General features: G+C 38.1%; 1 protein-coding gene across 1 annotated transcript in view; it reads left to right on the plus strand.

Annotated features, from left to right (window-relative positions):
* vwf (von Willebrand factor) overlaps window positions 1-23,779 on the plus strand; it is a 197,532-nt gene that overhangs the window by 17,290 nt on the left and 156,463 nt on the right. The window contains exons 6-8 of the mRNA XM_062981993.1: window positions 12,642-12,766; window positions 20,362-20,578; window positions 22,046-22,168. Of these exons, the coding sequence (XP_062838063.1) occupies window positions 12,642-12,766; window positions 20,362-20,578; window positions 22,046-22,168 (465 nt within the window). The remainder of the gene's footprint in view (window positions 1-12,641; window positions 12,767-20,361; window positions 20,579-22,045; window positions 22,169-23,779) is intronic.

Below are 23,779 nucleotides of genomic sequence, written 5' to 3' on the forward strand. Positions count from 1 at the left end.
GGGCTGTTCCAGAGTGGCAGTCCTCTGGTACCCCAGGGGTGGCTACACTGTCTGCCTCTATCCTACTGTGTTGGTGGGAATGAGTCTAGACTGCTCAGTCAGTTTGAGTCTGGTTTGGCCCCACTGAGTGATCATCCCACTTGCACTATTTTTGGGTCGCTGTAGCAGCAGCTATGAAGCTCCATAGAGCTATAGTGCTTGGCACATTTGCTGCTGTCACCAAAGGTACTCGTACAGCTACGAGAGGGGAGGAGGAAAGGCAATAAGCACTTTCTCACTTTCCCTGTGCTGCTGCCACTGTCCCATGCAAACCTGAACCGGTCCAACTGTTCAAATTACCCCAAAGTGCAGAGTGCTCCAGAGCTTCAGAGAAGCTCCAGAGCATTTCCTGACTTGACCTAGTATCGGGCAAAGTCACATGATCCAGCTGTAGTCCATATTGAGAGTGGGAAGGCCCTGAATGTCATGTGGATGCCCAGAAGTGGCATCTCGTGTACTTTGGGATATGGGCCTGTGTAGACAGGCCCAAGGTTACAATTTTTGGATAAGGATAAAACAATGATTTTTGAAGACATCATCTTCTTAGAAGGTCTAACTCCAACTTTTTTTACTTGGGAGTACCATGTTCATAAGGTTTTAAAGATCAAGTCAAGGGTGCTGTGGTTTTTGAATGTATTTTAACAGTGAATTGTTAATACTGTTATGTTTAATGATGTTTTAATTGCAAGTTTAATTAATTTAACTTGTATAGGAGCCCCGGTGGCGAAGTGCGTTAAAGCACTGAGCTGGAGACCGAAAGGTCCCAGGTTCAATCCCCAGGAGCAGCGAGAGAGGCCGCTGTTAGCTCCAGCTCCTGCCAACCTAGCAGTTTGAAAACATGCCAATGTGAGTAGATCAATAGGTACCGCTCCGGTGGGAAGGTAATGGCGCTCCATGCAGTCATGCCGGCCACATGACCTTAGAGGTGTCTATGGACAACGCCGGCTCTTCGGCTTAGAAATGGAGATGAGCACCAACCCCCAGAGTCAGACATGACTGGACTTAACGTCAGGGGAAAACCTTTACCTTTATCTATATTTTAAATTATGTGGTTGTACTTTAATGTAAGCCACTTTGAGTCCCCTTTTGGAAAGATAAAGCAGAGTATAGATAAACATCATCATCATCATCATCATCATCAACAACAACAACAACAATATTTGAATTGTCCTATTAAACTAAATGGTTTTCACAGCTAAATACTCTATTATATTTATTTATTTAATTTTTTTTTTGCATGGCAGGGGGTTGGACTGGATGGCCCATGTGGACTCTTCCAAATGATTCTGTTTATTTATTTAGTACTGTTCCTTTTTGAAATATAAATCATAATGAGGTTGGGGAGGAGGAAGCATGTGCAAAGGTGAGGCTGCAAATTGTATTTATATCAAGGAAAAAAGAAAGTAACATTAGGGAAGGTAATCTTAAGAGGATGGGACATGTAGACCATCTTTGAGGCACACGCATGCACACACACACACACACACATTATGAGATTTTCAGGGTAGCTTAAAACAACAGTGTCTCGTAGACCTTAAAGGGTGAGAATTTTTTCTCCTCAATCCTGTTGCATAGTGTATTGCCTCAGTGGGCAGACTATTACACATATGTTTGTGTGGAAAAATGGAACTGAGTGAGGTAAGAAGGAATGTAAAAAGTTTAAACAAACCGTTGTTGCATGGCAGCACTGTTGATCATTGCATAAATGAGCTGATTTACTCATGTATTGTGGCAAACAGTCAAACTAGACTGTTTTCTCCCTATCAAATATTGTATTGCAATTTCTGAAGGAAATCATATGTTTTGGGGTTTTCCTGCAATCACTGCTGTTTGTCCTTACTTTTCTTTTCTGTAAATCAAATGCATTCACTCCTAGGCATCCTGTAATATTTTTAGGCATTTTTAGCTTTTTGCTATCTGTAAAAGTGCTGTTGACAAAAAATTATAGTGATCAGAGAAAAATACCACTGGGATTGTCTGGACATGACAAAAATACTTCATTTTTATACCACAAAAAATTATGTGGCCACTTTATGTGGTTCCTTTTCTTGCTATTTTCTAATTATGTCAGAAGCGACTTGAGAACATACTGCAAGTTGCTTCTGGTGTGAGAGAATTGGCTGTCTACAGAGACGTTACCCAATTACCCATGTGTTAATTGAGAGGTTTCTTTCATGTCCCCACAAGCTACAGCTGACAGATGGGAGCTCATCCCATCTCGCAGATTCGAACCGGCAACCTTCAGGTCAGCAACCCAACTTTCAGATTAACAGCTGGCACAAGAGTTTAACCCATTGTGCCACCGTGGCTCCTTTTTCTTTTCCTATGAATCCCCACAACACCCTTCTAAGTATTAAAACAGAAATTTGAATTTGGGTCTCCTGGTTCCAAGTCCAGCAGTCTGAACTCCACTGGTTCTTGTACATTAGAGGTCAGCATAAAAATGGTATCAAGGCTGGAACATAGTGGTAGAAATAAATATAACAGCTGGAGTTTGCATAATTAGAATGAAAATTATAATACAGAGATAATATTTTGCATAATGTGCAAACTAAATGCTCAGAGTCAACAATATTGAAATCTTATATGCACTAGGTATTGCCAGCTCTATTTGCCCAACAAAATCATCTTCCCATGTCACTCTTGATAGCACCATTTATTGCAAATACCCAGTGCTGTTTTCCCAACAAAATCATTGTCCTGTGCCCAGCGCTGTAGCCGTGTGTGTGTGTGTGTGGGGTGGGGGGGGGATGTTGGGGTTCAACCCCCACTGAAAATTTTGTTTTATTTAAAAGACTGGTTTACTCATGAATTTTAACTGATTAATGAAATCCCCATGAGTGTCCACTGAAGTTTATCTGTCTTGAGTTTCCACTGAAGTTTATCGATGGAGCCTGATTTTTAAATTATTTTGCGTTATGGAACTACTCTTCATTCAAAAAGGTTTCACCTCCGCCCCTGAATTTTTTTTCTGGCTGTGGTCCTGTCTGTGTTGCTCCTGATAGCACTGTTTACTGGAGGAAAAAATGGTTTTTGTCAAGAAAATGGGTTGAGGCTATAGAGTTGGATTTTGGCAGATCAGGATGTCTTTTAGTAATGCAAATTCAGCTTGAGGCTATCACAGCTTGGAGGTACCAAGTTTCAAGTAATATGCTTATCTATAATGAGATATATAATAGTAGGGATGAGAATATGTACTGCAGACAAAAAGAAGTAGTAACATTCCCAAAGAAATGCAACATAGAATCATAGAATCAAAGGGTTGGAAGGGGATTCACGTGCCATTGAATGCAACCTCTAGCTCTGATCACCCGCACAGCAAAACTGGTTCCTCTCAAACTGGTTCCAAACTGGATTATAGTATCAGTGTAGAAGCACCCTCAGGGTAGGGGCTCAACCTAAAACATTGCCAGCATGTATCATTCCAGCTTTTTTAAAAGACATCCAGAAAAGGAGACTCCATCCCATCTCTAGGCAATTGGTTTCATTGCCAAACTACACTATCCTGAAATTTGAACTCATAAGGCCTGGTTTGGCCCTCTGGGACATGTCAGTCCTCAATCTTCTCTAAATCAAGCATGGCCTGTGGATCCAGGCTTTCTTCATATATTTTGTTCTCCATAGCCTTTATGCTTTTTGTTGACTTTCTCTGAACCAGCTCCAACTTGCCAATTTGTTGTTGCATGCCTCCAAGTCTTTTTGGACTGACTACAGCTCCCAAGTCTCAGCAACCTATTCAACATATGTAAGGAAGAATAATGGTGGGAGCTGAAGTTCAGCAAAAACTGAAAATGTACGTAATTCCTGTTGTTGTGTGTCTTCAAGTAATTTCCCACTTATAGTGATACTAAGGCAAACATAGCACGGAGTTTTCTTGGCAAGATTTGTTGAGGGGTGATTACTTTTACCTTGCCTTGAAAGAATGTGATTTGCCCAAGTTTACCCAGTGATTTTCTATGGCCGAACTGGAACTTGTCTTTAGAGCCTAGACCAATATTCCACCTACTGAACTACACTGGCTGCAGTTGTCCTTATTTCTTTTTCTTTTTTAAATAATCTTTATTACAGTTTTCATTTAAAACAAAATATAAAGTGAATCTAAAATCATGAAGAACATATAAAATCAAAGAAAGTTTGGGGAGAGAGAAAGTCAAGTAACAAGGAGAGAAAGTAGTCGGTGAAAGGGAGGGAAAGGGTTGACAGTACGAGGAGAAAGAAAAAAAAAGGGGGGGGGGAGAGGAAATTGTGTCCAAGAAGTGTCAAGATAAAGATGATAGAAAATAAGAAAAATCTAGATTTTCTTTGGTGATGACTTCCCGGGACTCTTCTAGGAGAGTTTTAGTCCTTTTCCTTGATCCACTGTCAATTCTCGATTTTTCCTTCTCCGTGTTTCTGGTTCTTTGGTTTATATCTTCATGTTTTTACTCCTTATTTGGTTTTTAATATATTTCTTACTTTTCTTAGCCATTTTTTCCATATTTACCCTTTGTTTATTTTATTATTTTCTATTTTTATATCATTATTTTATATATATTTTGTTTTAAATATTCTGTAATTCTGCTCCAGTCTGTCTCTTTTATATATATGTCTTTACTTTTAGATAGTAAGAAGGTAAGTCTGTCCATATTTCTTATATCTTGGATTTTATTTAACCATTCTTTCTCGTCTGGTATCTCCTTTTCCTTCCAAAATTTGGCATAGCAAATTCTTGCCACTGTTATTAGGAGGTAGAGTAATGTGTCTTTATTTTTATCCATTTTTAGCTCATATATGCCTAGCAAAAATAATTCCGGTTTATGTGCTATTTTTATTTCTAGTATTTTTTCTAACATATCTCTTACTTCCTTCCAAAATTTCTTCGCCTTTCCACACGTCCACCACATGTGGTAAAAGGATCCTTTGTATTCTTCACACTTTCAGCACTTATTTCTTACATTTTTATATTTTCCTAATTTTTGTGGCGTCATATACCACCTAAGGGCCATCTTATACCAATTTTCCTTTAAATCCATCACACAACTGTACTTTAGTTTTATCTCCCATATTTTTTGCCATTCTTCCATTTTTATACTCCTACCTATGTTTTCTCTCCATCTTATCATATAAGATTTTTCAGTCTCTTTTGTCTCCCACTCCAATAATTGTTTATAAATTTTTGTTATTACTTTTCTGTTTGTTTGCATGATCTTGTCCTTATTTCAGAGGCCCTATCTGCACTCACCATTTAATGCAGTACAAACCTAGCTTCCAACTGCAGCAATCAGGCCACAAATTCCCATTATAGCATGTGAAAGAAAGCTCTGAATGTGCATCCATGCACATTCTGGCAAACAGCATTGGTGTTCAATTGTCTAAATAGAAACAAAAATCTGGGATCGATATTCAAAGACCTCAGTTTGTCCCACAACAGGTTTCTTGTTATGGAGTCAAAGACTCCTTTTAGATCAATGAAAGCAGCAAATAGCTTGGAAGCTTTATGTGTAGAGTATTTGTTTGCCAAATGCAAAAGTACTAAGCAGTGATTCAAGGCTGCTTTATCGTTACATAATCCAGCTTGCTCAGGGCCGATGACTTTATTATGGTCCAGCCAGGTCTGCAAATTAATTAATAGGAATTTTGCATAATTTTTCTATACTAATAGAAAGCTAATTGGCCGGTAACAGGAAGGATCAGTAGGGTCACCCTTTTTGTAGATTGGTATTATAATGGCAAATCACCAACTGTTTGGTAGGATGCCCGTATTGTTAATGATGATGAACACTGCTAACAAGACTGTCCACCACTCAGGATCTGATTTCAAAATCTCTGGGATAATTAAATCTGAACCAGCAGCGATTTCATTTTTAAACCAGTTATCAGGTCTGCAATTTTCTGTACTGAAACAGTAGGCCAGTTGGTCAGTTTAGGATACTCTGTCACTGAGTTCTGGCTTTCTAACTCATCGGCCTGAAAGAGGTTGGAAAAATAACAATGCCAGTTTGATGGAGAGATTGATGAAGTAAATTTTGAACTTTAATTACTCAGTCCACTGACCAAGTAAGAAAACTGCGTAGAGTTATTCGATACAGGTGCATTTAGATGTTGCTTCTACTTAAATTTTGGTAATGATTGCTGCTTAAGTTAGATACTATGTTGAAGGTAGCACTTAAGATTCTGAAGGTTGTAAAGATCCTTTTCCCCTCTCTTGCTTTTGGAACTCTGTTGTTGAATTTACTTTCTCCTCGTACCCCTCCCTTGCCCTCTTTCAGTGCCCCTTTCCTTTGTTTCCCACATACCACCACTTGCACCATTAACTCAGTTTCCCTCCTGCTCCCTAGTTACCCTCATACCCTTGCAACACATCCTCCCTGACCTCTTACAGGCTTCCACTTGTATCACTTCCCTCTGTTGTCTCAGCTTGCAACCTCACAATGTATTGCTGTCTTAATAATTATATGCTGCCAGTTCCATTTCCCTTTTACTCTGCCTCATATCACCAGGCTCTCAAAATGCCTCTCTCTCTTGGTTTTTCATGTTGCTGTTCACACTGTGCACTTCTGTTTATTTTTACTCCCTTGTGTGTGTCACCTTCCATGATGTGTTCCTTATTTTAAGGTGTGTCTCCTATGGAGATCTTATCATTTATGGGGCATTTGGGGGCATGGATCCTGGCAAAGTTGCAGGAAGAAATGACACTGAGAGTCCCCATTTCATTCTTTTCTGTCCTACAGCCAGTGAATCCATCCCAGTGCCCCATCAGAATGAATGACATTTGTCCAGAATGGGCAGATAGTAAATCTCCCTTTGGCATATAGATAAAGACTGGGTGGCTACTTCCTGTTGCTTTTGGAATACATCATGTTGCAGTCAAAAGTTGATTGAGAAGTTGAGAAAGAAAAGACAATCCAGGATGAAGCAACCAGTGAATCATAGTTTCTCTTCCAGCTTGTGACTCTGAAATAACAGTCTCTACAAAGCAACATTCCCAGATGTGTACAGGATTGTAGCCTAAATGAGAGATCGTACAAATATTCTGACCATACATCACATTAGAATCTAAGAAACTAAGTTGGAAGAGCTCTAAAGTGCTGTGTATTCCAGCCCCTTTGTCTGGGATCCCCCTCTTGAATTGCTGGAATCAGTAGGGGGATAGCCTTCTGGAATCTCCCCATGCTATTCCAATATTTGTTTATACTTGCTTGGTTTTGTTGTATGTGACAGCTCCATTGTTTTCAGCACAGGACCTCTGTCACCCTGTGGCAATGCCTCCTATCAACTCTTAGATAGTCCTATGATGAAAACAATGGAGTTGCCACATGTGACAAAGCCGACAAGTATGATGTAGTAGTTTGGTAAGATTTATTAGGAGTAAATAAGATATCAAGCTGCTGATTGCTCTCTGGAATGCAACAATGAGACCATTTCCTTGTCTCAACAGGAGAGAAGGGGCTTCATAGGAAAGATCCAATTTGTTCTTTTAATATGAGGTTTGTCTTTTTCCAGGCGAAACCATTGTCCCTACCTGGCCTCTTGTCCAGAATATGACAAGAGGCATCTTGTAAGTCACATTAGCATAGCTTATAACAAGAGCACTCAAACAATTATGGTCAGTGAAGGATTCTGAAAGGCAATAGTTTACCAATCCACACCTGCCAATTTTGTGTGGCAGGGAAGTGGGAGAAGCCAAAAGAGGATCCTGGAAGGTGAGGACAAAGAATTTAAACAAGTGCAATCTTACTGATAAACTAAAATATCTCAGTCATCTTTTACAAATGTATCTGAGATAATTAAAGATGGGAAGGAGGAGGATTCTAGCTTCACTCCGACTGCAGGGGTAAATATGTATTAGAGTGATTCTCAGCCTTTTAAGGTTATAAAGACCCCTCAAGTGCGATTGGTCCGCTGGTATCAAAACTGAGCAAAGCATGGAGATCAGCAGAAATGGCTGAAGACAATGGAATTTGCCATGTTAAGGTAATAGAGAGCAGGAAGGAAAAGAAAGATTATAAATACAGTTGAGTCTCACTTATCCAAGCCTCTGGATAATCCAAGCCATTTTTGTAGTCAATGTTTTCATGCCATGGTTCCCTTTTCCTCACTATCTACAAAAGATCCTAAGATATGCATCATTGCTTTTGCATGGAATGGTGGCTGCCTTAGAAAGCTTGGAGGGAGATACAAGGTGTGAATCAATGTAACATGCATATATTCCCAATTCCCCTTATAGCTTTTGCTCTCCACCTTGGCACAATTTCACTTTCTCTGATTCAAAGAGGCCTGCCAAATTTAAACCCTAAGATCTGTGTGATTTGAGGAGAGCACTGAATTTCTCCTGAAAACTTATTGCCCTTCTGTTTTGACATTTTCCATTTTCCTCCTCCTTAAGCAATAAAAACGAAGCACACAGATATAAGTTGGATGACACCTGGCTTGAAACCAGTACAAGTGAAGGGGTTCTGGGAATCTGAGGCCCCTTCCATACAGCTGAATAAAATCCCACATTTTGAACTGGGATATATGGCAGTGTGGACTCAGATAACTCAGTTCAAAGCAGATACTGTGGGATTTTCTGCTTTGATGTTCGGAGGTATATGGCTGTGTGGAAAGGGCCTTATTTGACCACAAACTGAATAGGAGTTCACAGTGATGCATTAAAAGTCAATGCAATTCTAGGGCTATAATATCTAGATTGAACAAAGTAATAAGCCTGCTTTAGTCAGACTTAGCTGAAATGCTGTGTCCAGTTGTGGGCATGACAATTCAAGAAGGACGTTGACAAGCTAGTATGTTTCAAGATAAGAGCAACCAAAACAACCAAAAGTCTGGAAGCCAAGTCCTATGAGAAGCAGCATAGGGAGTTGGGTATACAATAGAGCCTCGCTTTTCCAACCTTCACTTATCCAACATTCTGGATTATCCAACACAGTCTGCCTTTTAGTAGTCAGTGCTTTGTAGTCAATGTTTTCAATGCATTGCGATGTTTTGGTGCTAAATTTGTAAATACAGTAATTACTACATAATGTTACCATGTATTTAACTGCTTTTTCTGTTGATTTTTTTGGTAAAACATGATGTTTTGGTGCTTATTATCCAACATTTTCACTTATCCAACGTTCTGCTGGCCCATTTATGTTGGATAAGCGAGATTCTACTGTACTTAATTTAAAGAAAAGAAGACTGTGAGGGGACATGGTAGTCGTGTTTAAATATGTCACATTGAAGAGGGTGCAAGCTTATTTTCTGCTGCTAGATAAGATCGGATTTTTAGGTAATGAATTTCAAGACCTTCCAAACCTTAGTCAAAGTGATTAAATTCTGATATTAATATTACTGATGATGGTTATGTATTAATTTTAAATATATTGGTTTATATTTAGCAAAAACTAAAATGAAGTTAAGTAGAACAATAATCTTTTGTAAAAATTTCATAATTGCATTTGCTTGAGAGGTCAGTTGTGTTTTTATATCTTATTTTGAAATGTTTATTTTGCATTTTATTATTATTTGTATTTTTAAAGGGATTATTATTATTATTACTATTACTATTATTATTATCCCGCTTTTCTCCCATGGGTGGGACTTAAAGCAGCGTATAATGGTTGAGTGACAAAAATACATAACATAAAATACAACAAAAACAACATATAAGCAAACCTAAACAGGAATAAACACTACATAAGCCAACATTTGACAAATTAATACAATCAAAACATCAAATCATGATACCATTAAAACAATTACAAATTACCTGACCCTCAGGCCATTAAGATCTCCATTAAAAAGTTGTTCTAGGGTTCTAAGAGCTCCATTTCCTTTGGGCCATGTTAAATTAAATTAATTTCTTATCATAGTGTTCTGTGCCTTTCCATTTTGTTTGAAAATGGAGAATTTAGTCTACCTCATCCCACGTTATGGACTACAACCATGTCAACAGCAATCACCCATTTCATTTGCTATCATACGTGGAAGGGTAGTCTCCACCTGTATAGCTTTTATTTCCTTTATTTTTTAAAAAAGAGTAATTACGCCATGACGGAAATGCAAAACCTTGAGATTTTGGAAAATACTCATGTTATGACATTTTGGAAATTCCTATAGAGAGGTCCATCCTAGTGGAGCAATGAGGCAATAGTATAATTGAGGAAAATTTAAGACCGCCCATTTGAACGTCTACAAGTAAGCATCATAAAATGTTACTTACATGGAGAAATGCAACAATTGTCATCACACATTAAATTTCATGCCTTTTCATGTTTCTAAGTCCATAGAGATAACTAGAATTGATAGCTACCTGGCTCCAAAAATGCCCCTGGAAAAAGTCTTGCATCATCTGATGGCATTCGTGGGACTCCAATTTTAAAGTGTGAAGAAACGAGGGGAAGTTTGCATGTGAATATGGACATTGGGGATCCCCAATGTCCTCCCTCATCCAGCATTCAAAACACTGCATGCCACTGACTTTATGTGTACATGCACATACAGAAAATAAAAATAAATGCATCTGCCACGAGTCCCATTTTGTGTGCACAAAAATAATTTGATAGAGCCAACATAAAACCACAATCCCTTAAGCTGCCTTGGCTTCATAATGAGGGACTCCATATTTATTTTTTAAAGGAAATATGGGTAAAGAACTATGGGAAAATTGCAAAAATTGTTTGTTTAGCCCCCTCTCTCATTTAATAAACTAAAATATAATCAATAATTTATTGTGAAATTTGGTTGTACAGGACATTTTCATGTTTAGGTCATAATAAAATTGATTTCAGCTCTGTTTACCCCTAGTTAAGCCCTTTTTAGTTAATATTTTTATGTACAGTTTTTGGGGAGTCAGTCCAGACAGCCCTTTGCATTTGAAACCTCCATCGCCCTGCCCCTTTAAGAATCCTCTCAGGGATGAAGCCTCAGGCAAGGCACTTCTGGTTTTTGGAAGAGTCAGCCTTTTTGTGACTGGAAGTGAAGAGAGAGGAAGGCCGGAAGGTGTATAAATAGCACGTCCAGTTGGAGCTATATGAGCTGTATTCAAGTCCAGTTGGAGCTGTATTCAAGTCCAGTCTGAGTTTAATACTGAGACCATCTTAGAGACAGTTGAACACCATATAAGAAAGAGACAATAAGAAGAAATAAATATTCAAGAGCCTCAGTTCAGCCAGAAACTGTGTCGATCTCTCAAAGACTTTACCTCTCTTCATAAAGACTTTGTAGTGAGACTCAGGAGGAGAAAAAGTCTAAAATTCTTGTCAGTTAATACATTCCTGTTTGATTGAACTATATAGTCCCTGATCTGTTCTCTGCACAGCCAGTTCACCTTCCAAGCTTTTATGACGGGGTGGGGGCAGAACAGTCACTGCTTTGTATCTCGCACATGTATATTTATATCCCTGGAATCCTATCCATCTAAGTGTCACTGGGAAGTGAAGGAAGAGGAGGAAGAGATGATGAGGGGGAAAAAGGAAGAGGAAGGAGGAGAGAAAGGAAGAGGAAGAAAAAGAGGAGATATTCCCATAAATCTTTTATTCATAACTCAATGTTCCCATAAACATTTCATTCATAACTAATTGTGCATATGTGAAATGAAACAACCAAGTCAGATAATTCCACATTATGAAAGCAAAAGCACTTGTGACCTTCCACAGAATCCTTGTATACAGTAGAGTCTCACTTATCCAAGACTCGTTTATCCAAGGTTCTGGATTATCCAAGGCATTTTTGTAGTCAATGTTTTCAATATATCATGATATTTTGGTGCTAAATTCATAAATACAGTAATTACAACTTAACATTACTGTGTATTGAACTATTTTTTCTGTCAAATTTGTTGTATAACATGATGTTTTGGTGCTTAATTTGTAAAATCATAACCTAATTTTATGTTTAATAGGCTTTTCCTTCATCCCTCCTTATTATCCAAGATATTCACTTATCCAAGGTTCTGCTGGCCCGTTTAGCTTGGATAAGTGAGACTCTACTGTATTTCTTTTATTAAGAGATTACTTTTCATTTCAGCAGCTTCCCCCTTTTTTTAGTTTTATAGCCAAACCTCCTAATCTGTTTGTAAAAATATGCTTATAGGATGGCTAGTGAGGCAGGCTTATCTGTATGAATTTTGTCTCTCTTCACACATGGTCAGTAAGGGTTTCTGGAGGCAACTACTATGCACCTTGCCTCTTGTGGGCAAGCACATACTACTGCAATAGGATTAACTAAAGCAGAATCCGATCCTTTTAGCATTGAATGTCTGTGTTTCTCCAGCCAAACTTGATAATCCTTCAAATACTGATGCTGCTAAAAATCCAGCCAGACAGAGGGGAAGGAGGAAAAGTGGAGTGGAACCTTTCACTGACAGATGTTTTGTTAACTTGGGATTCATTCCATGAACTTTTGCTAGAGTGATGCTGTGATGCTAAAATGTGCAAAATTTGTTGTGACTAAATCTCTCTTAAATTAATGGCAGAAAGTTAGTCACCCTAGCTATTATTCTAGAGGGGTCATTCATTTTGAGAAACAAGTTAAAAAGAGAGTGCTGTGCCTTTTGTCAAGTCATAACCTAGGTTGTTCTGTAACTGCATACTTTCACACAGAATTGGAGATCCATGCATTTCTATTCCTTTTCTCAATTGCAGGGATTCTGGAGGAAAACAGCTATCATTTTGCTAATTCATGGGCCATGAACAATGAAGAAAAAAAATGCCGGCGAGTGGCCCCACCAAATCAGACCTGCAACATCACATCTGATATGGCAGATGAGGTTGGTACAAGGGAGGCCATGTTAAATGGGGCAACTCCCATTGAGTTGTAGTGTCATCATTTTTCAATAACAGCTGGCCACTGGTGGTGGAATTGAGTATTAACATGATGGCACTTCCAACTTTTCACTTTCTCAGAGGATATTTTTAACTTGATGGAAAGCTTATCAAAGTATGCTTTTGAATATCAGTACATATTTTCCATTGAAATATTTTTTAAAAAAATTGGGCTGATGAGAGGTAATAGATGATGTGCTGTTGTCAAACCTGGCTGCCAGATTGGAAGACGCATCTAGACCAGCATGCCCCCTTTCTGATCCCTTGCAACATTTGACCTGAGGGAGATTATTTCTCTTCAATCCTTGATGCTGAAATTGGAGTTCAACGTCATCCCATGTTGATGTCTGTTGGAAATAGCAACTTCCTAAGCCTCTCACTATTTATTTGTTAATGTATATATTTGCTAACCTGTGAATGTTAATTTGCCAATTTGGCTCTTTGGTGTGGGAGGGGTTATGTACATGTGATTGTACTGAGCATGTGCAGGCTCAGGACTCCATTTTTTATTCAGAGTGTGTTTGGACTTCAATAGAGAAGGTTGCTATTTGGACTTCAATGGAGAAGTATGTGTTTGGTCTTCAATGAAAGCAGGTTGCTGTTTGGACTTCAGTAGAGAAGTTTGCTTTAGAAACTTCAGTACAGAAGTATGATTATGGACTTCAGTGAGTACAAGTATACTTAAAGGCTATGGACTATTGATAGAATGGTGTCCTGTGTACTCAACACAGAGAGAAGCTACATCCTACCTGTAACTGAACTTCGATAAGAAATGTTCTCTGAGTACATGTTTTAAACTAAGAGGTTTCAAGGGAGTGCATAGCTTTTGGGCAACTGCAACTGCAAATAAACATCTTAAAAACTCTACTAATCAAATATATTTTTGTAGTGATGTGGCAGTTTAAAGATATGGTTCTTCAGTTTAACAGCTGAGTAACCTGTGTGCCATTACATGGCTGCTTATGACTATCACTTGTTCAGAAAGTTGACTTCTAACAAAGTTACGCTTTCCTTGACAAGTGGTTTTCAAAAGGTGGTCTCTACATATTCATGGAGATTCACATTTGCCAAAAGGATATTTACGCACAGACTGGGTGCAGTTATTTTCCAATTTGTTTATGGAATATTGTCAGCATGAACTGATGGCGGTCCTGTGAATAAGAGACCTCTAAGAGTCCTGGTCATCACCATCCCTGCTCAGGTCCCGTAGATTTAGGGCTGTGGTTTCCTTGATTGAACCTATCCATTTTTCCTGTAGTCATCCTCTTTTTCTACTGTCATCTACCTTACCAAGCATTATTGTCTTTTCTAGTGAGTTGTGTCTTCTTATTTTTGGAACATGTAAATCTCCATAACCTTTTAGAGATTTTATAATCTTTGGAAATGCATGACGTTGTTAGAAGTCATAACCTTTTGAAAAACGATGCCATCACATTTTGAGAAAATGGCATTCATGCAAGGTAATTAGATCCTTCAGCTATTAAACTGATATACCTAGGTATCTCTTTGAACTGTTAGGGACAAAGATATGCCAATGCACAAAATCAGATAGTTAGATACATAGATAGCAGAGTTTCAGAAGTGTTTTTTAGTTGCCAGAAACATCTACTCTCTCTTAAAATATATTTGCCTTTAAATTATGTTCTCAAGAGATAAAAATAAGCAGACTTATTTAAAAGTAATGTAGTTTACTCACAAATTTCATGTATACAGGTATTTTGCATATCAGTTACAGATAGGATTTGAAGTAGTTTCTCTGTGTAGGTAACACAGGGCATCTTTCTTATAATCAACAGTCCAAAGTCAACAGCATCTCTCTGGTCTGAGAGTCTAATAGAGTCTCAGTTTCTACATTAAAATTCGAATGGCTTCTGTATAGCATACTGTTTCTACTGGTGTCTGAAAGCATACAGTTCTTCTAAAAAATAGTCTGAGTCCTGAACAATTCTAGAGCTGGTCATGTGGTCTACAGCCCCTCCCACAACATAGAATTAAAATAAAACTGCATATCAACACACACATATATAATACAGTAAGTAATCTGAATTATATACAAAACAACTATTGGAGGCTTGAAGAAGGTTGCTATTTCCAACACTCATGACGTGTCCAAAGTATGTTTATCTCAGCTTCATCCTTTTGGCTTCTAGGGACAGTCCAGGCTTTAAGACCAAGATTTTTTAAAAAATCTTTTTAGTAGTACCTATAGAACACTAATCTAATTCCACATTTCTAATTACTGGTAGTTGATTTTCTTCCTGTCAACTTTCTTCACTATCTAGCTTTCACGATTGAAAATACCATATCATGGACAAAACTGATTTTGATAGTGAGGATCTGATCTAGTTCCTTTATAGGTGCCCTTCCAAATCTTAATTTCTTGACCGTAGACATACCTTTGATTAATGAAAGCACCACAGTATAGAAAATCTGCAACTACAGTAGAGTCTCACTTATCCAAGCCTCGCTTATCCAAGTTTCTGGATTATCCAAGACATTTTTGCAGTCAATGTTTTCAATATATCATGATATTTTGGTGCTAAATTCGTAAATACAGTAATTATAACATAACATTACTATGTATTGAACTACTTTTTCTGTCAAATTTGTTGTATAACATGATGTTTTGGTGCTTAATTTGTAAAATCATAACCTAATTTGATGTTTAATAGGCTTTTCCTTAATCTCTCCTTATTATCCAAGATATTCACTTATCCAAGGTTCTGCCAGCCCGTATTATTATTATTATTATTATTATTATTATTATTATTATTATTATTATTATTATTATTACATCACTTCTACCCCGCCCTTCTCACCCATCAGGGGACTCAGGGCGGCTTACAATATAAACAATACACATCAAAAAAACAGTTTTCATCAAATTTAAAAATCCATTAAGAATATACATTAAAAATATACATAATTATACGTTTAAATATACGTTTAAGGCGCTTTCCATGTCCAGGTGGGGTCTGTCAGGAGATTTAGCTTGGATAAGTGAGATTCTATTGCATTATGATGGCTTCAGTACTTAATTAAGGGCTATGTAAATCACCTGTGACCAATAGTTTTTTTTTTTAATCTATAGCTAAATTGTAAATCATCCTGAGAGAGCTAAATCTGCCCACTGACATAGATGCTTAGTTAATCAGGGATGGACTGATTGTTTTTCATGCAACATATCACATTTTAGACATTTATCCTCAAGAAGGAGATATTCCACTTTTTCTACATCTACACTCAGAAAGAGATTCATTTCTTCCCTCGGATATGAGTTATCGTCACTCAGTGTTGGGTAATGGCAAGGCTGTTTGTCCAAAGCCAACTTTTTCAGAACCAGATATTAGACTGCAACAGTCCTATCTGTGTCAGCTACTTGTCAAATGTAGCTGCTTTGAAAGAGGGACTTTCTGGTTCAGGCTAAAGAAGGGAAGCCTATTTATTTTCCAATGGCATTTTCAAACATTACTCTAATATATTTGCTGTCAAAGTTAAACATTGTTCTATTAATAGCAGTCTGGCAATACCAGTGCCTACTGAAGAATTTTCATCTTTTATACCAAGAACACAGCTTCCCTTGTTTGCCACTCTCGGCCTCAATAGCACAGAGCTCTCCCATTCCTCTGCTCAATTTAATGTGCCATTGTCAGCTATAGGAGACAGAGAACAATAGCTGTGGTTGAGATGGTATTTCGCCTACTACCCTGTAGAATTTGCTTGTTCTTTTATCCTCTTCACATACTGTTTATAGCATTTTTTGACATGTTCTTCATGAGTATGAATCCTTCCAGTGGCTTTGGTTGATGATAACTCTGATCGTAGCATCACACTTGTTACAGAATTGTGATTGAAAACCTGTTGGGACAAGGACCTATAGTCCACAGATAAATCATAGGTAAAGACAGTAAAATGGGCTGGTTTAGGTTGTAGAATTTAGATCTGGGAAAATATGCTTACAGAGAACTTTACTAAGGCCCCTTCTACAATCCAGATGATCTGCATTGAGCTGGATTATATGGTAGTGTAGACTCATATAATCCAGTTCAAAGCAGAAATGTGGATTATCTGCTTTGATAATCTGGATTATATGGCAATGTGGAAGGGTCCTATGATGCCTTTCAGCCAATCAAGCACTCTTTCTTTAATCACTTTAGTGTTACAAGGGAGGGAGAAGTTTGTGTATGGTTCTCAGAGCTATCAAAAAGCTTACAATATAGATAATTTTAATTATCTGCACCTGTGGCGCAGGCTGGTGAGCAGCCAGCTGCAGCCAGCTGCAGCCAGCTGCAACAAATCATTCTGACCAAGAGGTCATGAGTTCGAGGCCAGCTCGGAGCCTGCGTTTGTCTCTGTCTTTGTTCTATGTTAAGGCATTGAATGTTTGCCTTATATGTGTAATGTGATCCGCCCCGAGTCCCCTTCGGGGTGAGAAGGGCGGAATATAAATACTGTAAATAAATAAATAAATAGATATAATTTTGTTGACCCACACAGTCAAAGGCTTGGCTAAAATCTATGAAGCACAATAGGATTTTCTTCAGAATTTCTTTTGTGTCCTTCGTTATCCAAAATATGCTTGCAATATGATTCCTCATTCCTTTTTCTTTTCTGGAGCCAACTTGGATGTCTGGCATTTCTTGGTTTGTGTTGTCGAAGGCGTTCATGGCTGGAATTGCTGGGTTGCTGTGAGTCATGTTCCAGAAGCATTCTCTCCTGACGTTTCACCCACATCTATGGCAGGCATCCTCAGAGGTTGTGAGCTCTGCTGGAAACTAGGCAAGTGAGGTTTATATACCTGTGGAATGTCCAGGGTGGGAGAAAGAACTCTTGTCTACCTGAGGCAAGTGTGAATGTTGCAACTGAGCATCTTGCTTAGCATTGAATGGCCTTTCAACTTCAAAGCCTGACTGCTTCCTGCCTGGTGGAATCCTTTGTTGGGAGGTGTTAATTGGCCCTCATTATTTCATGCCTGGAATTCCCCTGTTTTCTGAAAGTTATTTATTTACTGTCTTGATTTTAAAGTTTTTTTAAATACCAGTAGCCAGATTTTGTTAATTTTTGTGGTTTGCTCCTTTCTGTTGAAATTGATCACATGCTTCTCTGTGTAGTCTGACACGGTGGTTGACATTTCTTGGTTTATTTGTGGTAGCCTTTATGATAAAATATTGATCTGTATGCTGCTTGCATTGCAGAGTTACTCAATGGTGGGTTATGACTGCAAAACACTTTCTTGAGGACTAGAGTGTATATTAAACATGGGGTATGAGCTTGTATTTTGTTTTCCATATTGGTCAGCTGATTTTGTTAGAATTTGGATGGTGTAACAGGGAGGGAACTGCTCAAGCAGAGAATCCTGAATGGAGCCTGGAAGAGTATACTTGTATGTAAAGGGATAATAGGATAATAATGTGCAGGCTCAAGAGGTGTGGAAAAGAGTGTGTGGAACCTTGGAGCAGGGGTTGAAATGGGAAAATACACAGAACAGCAAGAAGGAAGGTGGAAGAATGGAGAAGGAAGGCCAGAAGGACAAACAAGAGGAATTATTGAGAGAGACTGTTGAAGAAGGAGGGAAGGAGCCAGCTAAGCCTTTGGACTTAATTGTGGTAACAGATAAGTAAGAGTTGTAATAATTGTAGCAGCTGGCTTCAAATAGAAGGGTTTGGATAAGCAGTTAGCCAGGCTTGAACACTATCTCCATCTAGTGGCGTATGGTTTTATAATTTAATTGTGTTGAAAGGCACCAAAATAAAGACTTTTTGTTACATGTTCTTGTGGATTTTGTGTCTCTTGAGCCTGCAGGCCAGTGATACCACATACTATGGAAGAGAGTCAATTTATGACAGATGTATTCTGTTTTTGAAGCTTGAAATAGCAAGTGGTATGCCATCTATTTTTCCCAAGTGCTTTGAGACAAGCTCCTATTTTCCATTCTAAAACTATAAATTCATTGACAAAAGGTTCTTCCCTTGAACAAACTTGTCATCTCTTTTACTGACTTCTTCAGTGAAATCATCTTCATGATCATATTTATTTATTTATTTATTTACAGCATTTATATTCCGCCCTTCTCACCCTGAAGGGGACTCAGGGCGGATCACATTGCACACATAAAGGCAAACATTCAATGCCATAACATAGAACAGAGACAGAGACAAGACGCAGGCACGGGCTGGCCTCGAACTCATGACCTCTTGGTCAGAGTGATTTGTTGCAGCTGGCTTGCTTTCCAGCCTGTGCCACAGCCCGGCACAGCCCGGTGTTTTGCTGGTCCCTTCCACACAGCTGAATAAAATCCCACATTTTCTGCTTTGAACTGGAATATATGGCAGTGTGGACTCAGATAACCCAGTTCAAAGCAAATATTGTGGGATTTTCTGCCTTGATATTCTGGGTTATATGGCTATGCGGAAAGGCCTTCTGTTGGACATACAGCATCCCCAGTCTTAATTTATCATTCCCTGTCATTTCTCATATCTTGTTGAAGAAATCTATTGTTTTAACTTTCCTGGTGTCTTCTATTTATTTACATTGCCTGATATAGTTCTCCTTGTCCCTCTGCACAGTGGATGAATTATGCATTCATAATTCTGACTTGTTTCCCTTCACTTTTGCTTCTTGCCTCTCTTTAGCCATTTGAAATTTTATCTATCATCCAATGAGCCTTTTTTTGCTGCAGATAGAGTCTTCAATTCTTCCTTGGTAATGTCTCTAGTTTGGCCCTAGAGTTTTTCTGGTTCCTAGTCAATTATGCAAATTTATTTTACATGAGTGTATAGATTCTTCAGGGATGTTCTTCAGGTTCATGGTCTATGCCACAATCGGCTATTAGTCTTTTTTTTAAAAAGAAACATTGAGCTTCTCTATCTTTTACTTCACATTGTGCCATGTTTTTGATTTTGGTTGTATGTTAATATCCACATTTAAAGTTGTCTGTTACCTGGAAAATGTATTTGAAATGAAGAGAGTGTTCGTCTCACTAAATGAAGTAAGCCACTCTTCTAATTATTTTCCTTGATTCTAGGTCAAATTATCCACTAAAGTTTGTTTCTCATCTGCTTCTTATTTAAAAACAAACAAACACTGAGACAAAAAAACACTTTTTATACTGTGTGAAAAACATATGTGGGATAATACAAACAAACTAAAAACAGCATAAACACACATTAAATATCAACTAATACTAAAAGTACAAACAGAATAAAGAAAGAAGAGCAGGACTTGCGGGGAAGAAGGACTTGGCTTCCAACCATCCAGATTATGGCAGTATGTGTTCTCTTAATCAACTTTCTCAAATACAAGCATTTTTATAGCACATTTTTTATTCTACTTACTATACTTATATCTCACTCTCTTTCACCCCACAGGTGATGCAGAGTGGCTTAAAACAAGGCAATATTCAATGCCACACAACCAACAATAACAATACAATACAATACATCATATAAAAATAAAACATAAATACCATAAAACCGTTAAAATTTGATGCTTAATCTTAAAGTTGAAATTTGTAATTGTTTTTATTGTTCTGTATTTCCAGATCAGTGTAGAAAATTGCCAGCTGCTAAGAGTTTCAACTGTTTTTTCCAAATGTCATCATGTGGTTGATCCAGAACAATTTATTAATCTATGTGAAGAAGACATGTGCAGGTGTGCCCAAGACAAAAACTGCCATTGCGCAGTTTTTCTAGAGTATGCCAGGACCTGTGCCCAACATGGTGTGATTCTGGAACGATGGACAGCAACCAGTGACTGCCGTAAGTTGTGAAAATGTAGATTCTGAATCAGTTAATCTTGGAGAATGACACATCAGACTATTTGTTCCCATGTTAGTTGCATTTTGCACATTCATAAATCAATTTGCCACATTCCCTTACTAATCTGTTCTTTAAAATGATCCACAAATCTGTATACATTATATATACATTTATCTCATGTTGTGTGACATGAGTGTGCATGTTATTAGCTGAAGAATCATAGAACTGAAAGGACCTAAAAGGCCATCCAGTCTAACCCCCTGCCCATCCAGGTATCTGCTGCTAAAGCAGTGTCCTGAGAAGTGGCCAGCTAACTTCTGTTTAAAGATCCCCAGTGAAGGAGACTCTACTACTTTCTGCAATAATCTATTTAGCAAGACCAGCAGAAAATTAAAAATGTATTTTAGCACTTTTTGGAGTATTGAGATCCATGTTTAGGTATTTTTCAGCATTCACTTTAATCTCTTAGGTGGTTTCGTTTTTTAAGAGAGATGGTCGACTGTTTGAGAAAGTGGCTATTATACATGCTGTATCTACATATCTCATTTTCAGTTTTAATAAGTTTCCGTTTTAATCTGCAGCATCTTTGAAAAATGGAAAAAGACAAGAATAAAAAACAACTCGGAATTTTGCCCGAAGCTTACTTTGGATTAAACTGTTTTTGAATGGTTCTGGGAATTCACAAAATCTGGGTTGCTGTGAGTTTTCCGGGCTGTATGGCCATATTCTAGAAGCATTCCCTTCTGAAGTTTCGTCCATATCTATGGCAAGCATCCTCAGAGGTTGTGAGGTACCTCACAACTTCTGGGGATGCCTGCCATAGATGTGGGTGAAACGTCAGGAGAGAATGCTTCTGGAACATGGTCATACAGCCCAGAAAACTCACAGCAACCCAGTGATTCTAGCCATGAAAGCCTTTGACATTTACAAAATCATTTTTCAAAAGTCAGATGTTCACTGTAAGTTAATATATACAGTAGAGTCTCACTTATCCAACACTCGCTTATCCAATGTTCTGGATTATCCAACACATTTTTGTAGTCAATGTTTTAATACATCATGATATTTTGGTGCTAAATTCATAAATACAGTAATTACTACATAGTATTACTGTTTATTGAACTACCTTTTCTGTCAAATTTGTTGTATAACATGATGTTTTGGTGCGTAATTTGTAAAATCATAACCTAATTTAATGTTTAATAGGCTTTTACTTAATCTCTCCTTATTATCCAACATATTCGCTTATCCAACGTTTTGCCGGCCCGTTTACGTTGGATAAGCGAGACTCTACTGTATTTCTTTTGATATATTGACTGCCTTAGAAATTAAAAAAATAATTTGAAAAACAAAGTAGAATCAGGATTTAAATTTTAGAAGCTTCTCCTCCTTCCATGAATTAAACATATTCCTGGGAGATTCTTGATGGATTTATGTCTCCAATCCACATACCGTACTTTTTTTCAGGGATACAATGTCCAGTTGGCTTGGAGTACAAGGAATGCACATCCCCTTGTGCCAAAACTTGCCAGAGCTTAAATGTCAATGAAGTGTGTCAAGAAAAATGTGTTGATGGCTGCAGCTGCCCAGGTAATGCATTTACTAGTTTGATTACAGAGGGAACTTTGAACAGGATCTCCTCTTTTTATTTGAAGAAGGAAATCCATGTCCTCTTTCAGATGGTTAGAAGTATTTATTCTTCTCACACCCATGTCTTCAAATAAGGCTGCTGCTATATTGTTTGTATGTCTGTTTTATTTTACAGTTACTGTATAGTAACAAGAAATAAAGGTTTGTGTGAGTTTCTGCATGGGTTGGTGTTCATCTAATTTATCCCAAGTTAGGAAGTTCTTGCTAATGTTCAGGTGGAATCTCTTTTTCTGCAATTTGAATCCATGTCCTAGGTTGTTCCATGTTCCATGTCCTAGGTTCCAGAACAGCCAAAAATAAGCCTGTTCCATCCTCAATGTGACATCCTTTCAGATATTTAAACATGGCAACACGTCTCCTCTCGGGTTTCTTTTATCCAAGCTAAACATACCCAGCTCCCTAAGCCAGTCCTCATAGGGCTTGGCTTCCAGGCCTTTGATCATTTTGATAGCTCTTTTCTGTACACCTTCCAGTTAATCAATATCTTTCTTGATTTGTGGTGCCCAAAACTGTGTCCACGATCCTTCTACTTTCTCTTTTTGTCTTCAGCTTATTCCAGTTCCTTTAGTTTGTGTTCAGAAAAATCAGCAAGAGGGAGACAATTCAAGAAAAGGCATGCTGCTGAAGCCTCTCCTAATCTACTTATTCTTCTCTATTGATAACGTTTATCATCAAATTTGTATGTTGCTTGACCAAATATGTCCCAGTTTTCATCTGTGAAAAATTAGAGTGTATTTTTTTGTGTCAGGAGCGACTTGAGAAACTGCAAGTTGTTTCTAGTGTGAGAGAATTGGCCATCTACAAGGACGTTGCCCAGGGAACGCCTGCATGTTTGATGTTTCACCATCCTGCGGGAGGCTTCTCTCATGTCCCCACATGGACATCTAGAGCTGACAAGGGGATGGCTTCATGTTTGAGACATTGAATGATGATCTGTAGTATTCTGTGGGTTTTAATTCCCATCTCTCAGATACTATTCAACATCTATATTTCCTATTTCCTGATTTTTAAGAGTTGTAGTCTTGTATTCATGGCATTATAATAAAAACATTAAAAACTCAGATAGAAGAAAGAATGTCTTTCAAACTACTCAGTTAGCCATACCCTGGTTTTATATAAAAAACAATGTTTTGTCCTGGTCTAGGAGATTGCTAAGAATAGTAAAGGTAAAGGTTTCCCCTGACGTTAAGTCCAGTCATGACCAACTCTGGGGGTTGGTGCTCATCTCCATTTCTAAGCCGAAGAGCCAGCGTTGTCCATAGACACCTCCAAGGTCATGTGGCCGGCATGACTGCATGGAGCGCCGTTACCTTCCTGCCAGAGCGTCTATTGATCTACTCGCATTTGCATGTTTTCGAACTGCTAGGTTGGCAGGAGTTGCTAAGAATACATTCCCTAAAAGTAGCAACCAGAAAATCTGACAAAATTGAAGCAGCTACATGAAGAAAACGAATACATGTCTAGTTAACTTACTAATTAAAATATCTTGACAAAATCTTATCAAATGCATTGCTGAAATTCAGATAAATCACTCCCACCATCTATTGAACT

Source organism: Anolis carolinensis, chromosome 5 (genome assembly GCF_035594765.1).
Source record: "Anolis carolinensis isolate JA03-04 chromosome 5, rAnoCar3.1.pri, whole genome shotgun sequence".
Classification (NCBI taxonomy): Eukaryota; Metazoa; Chordata; class Lepidosauria; order Squamata; family Dactyloidae; genus Anolis; species Anolis carolinensis.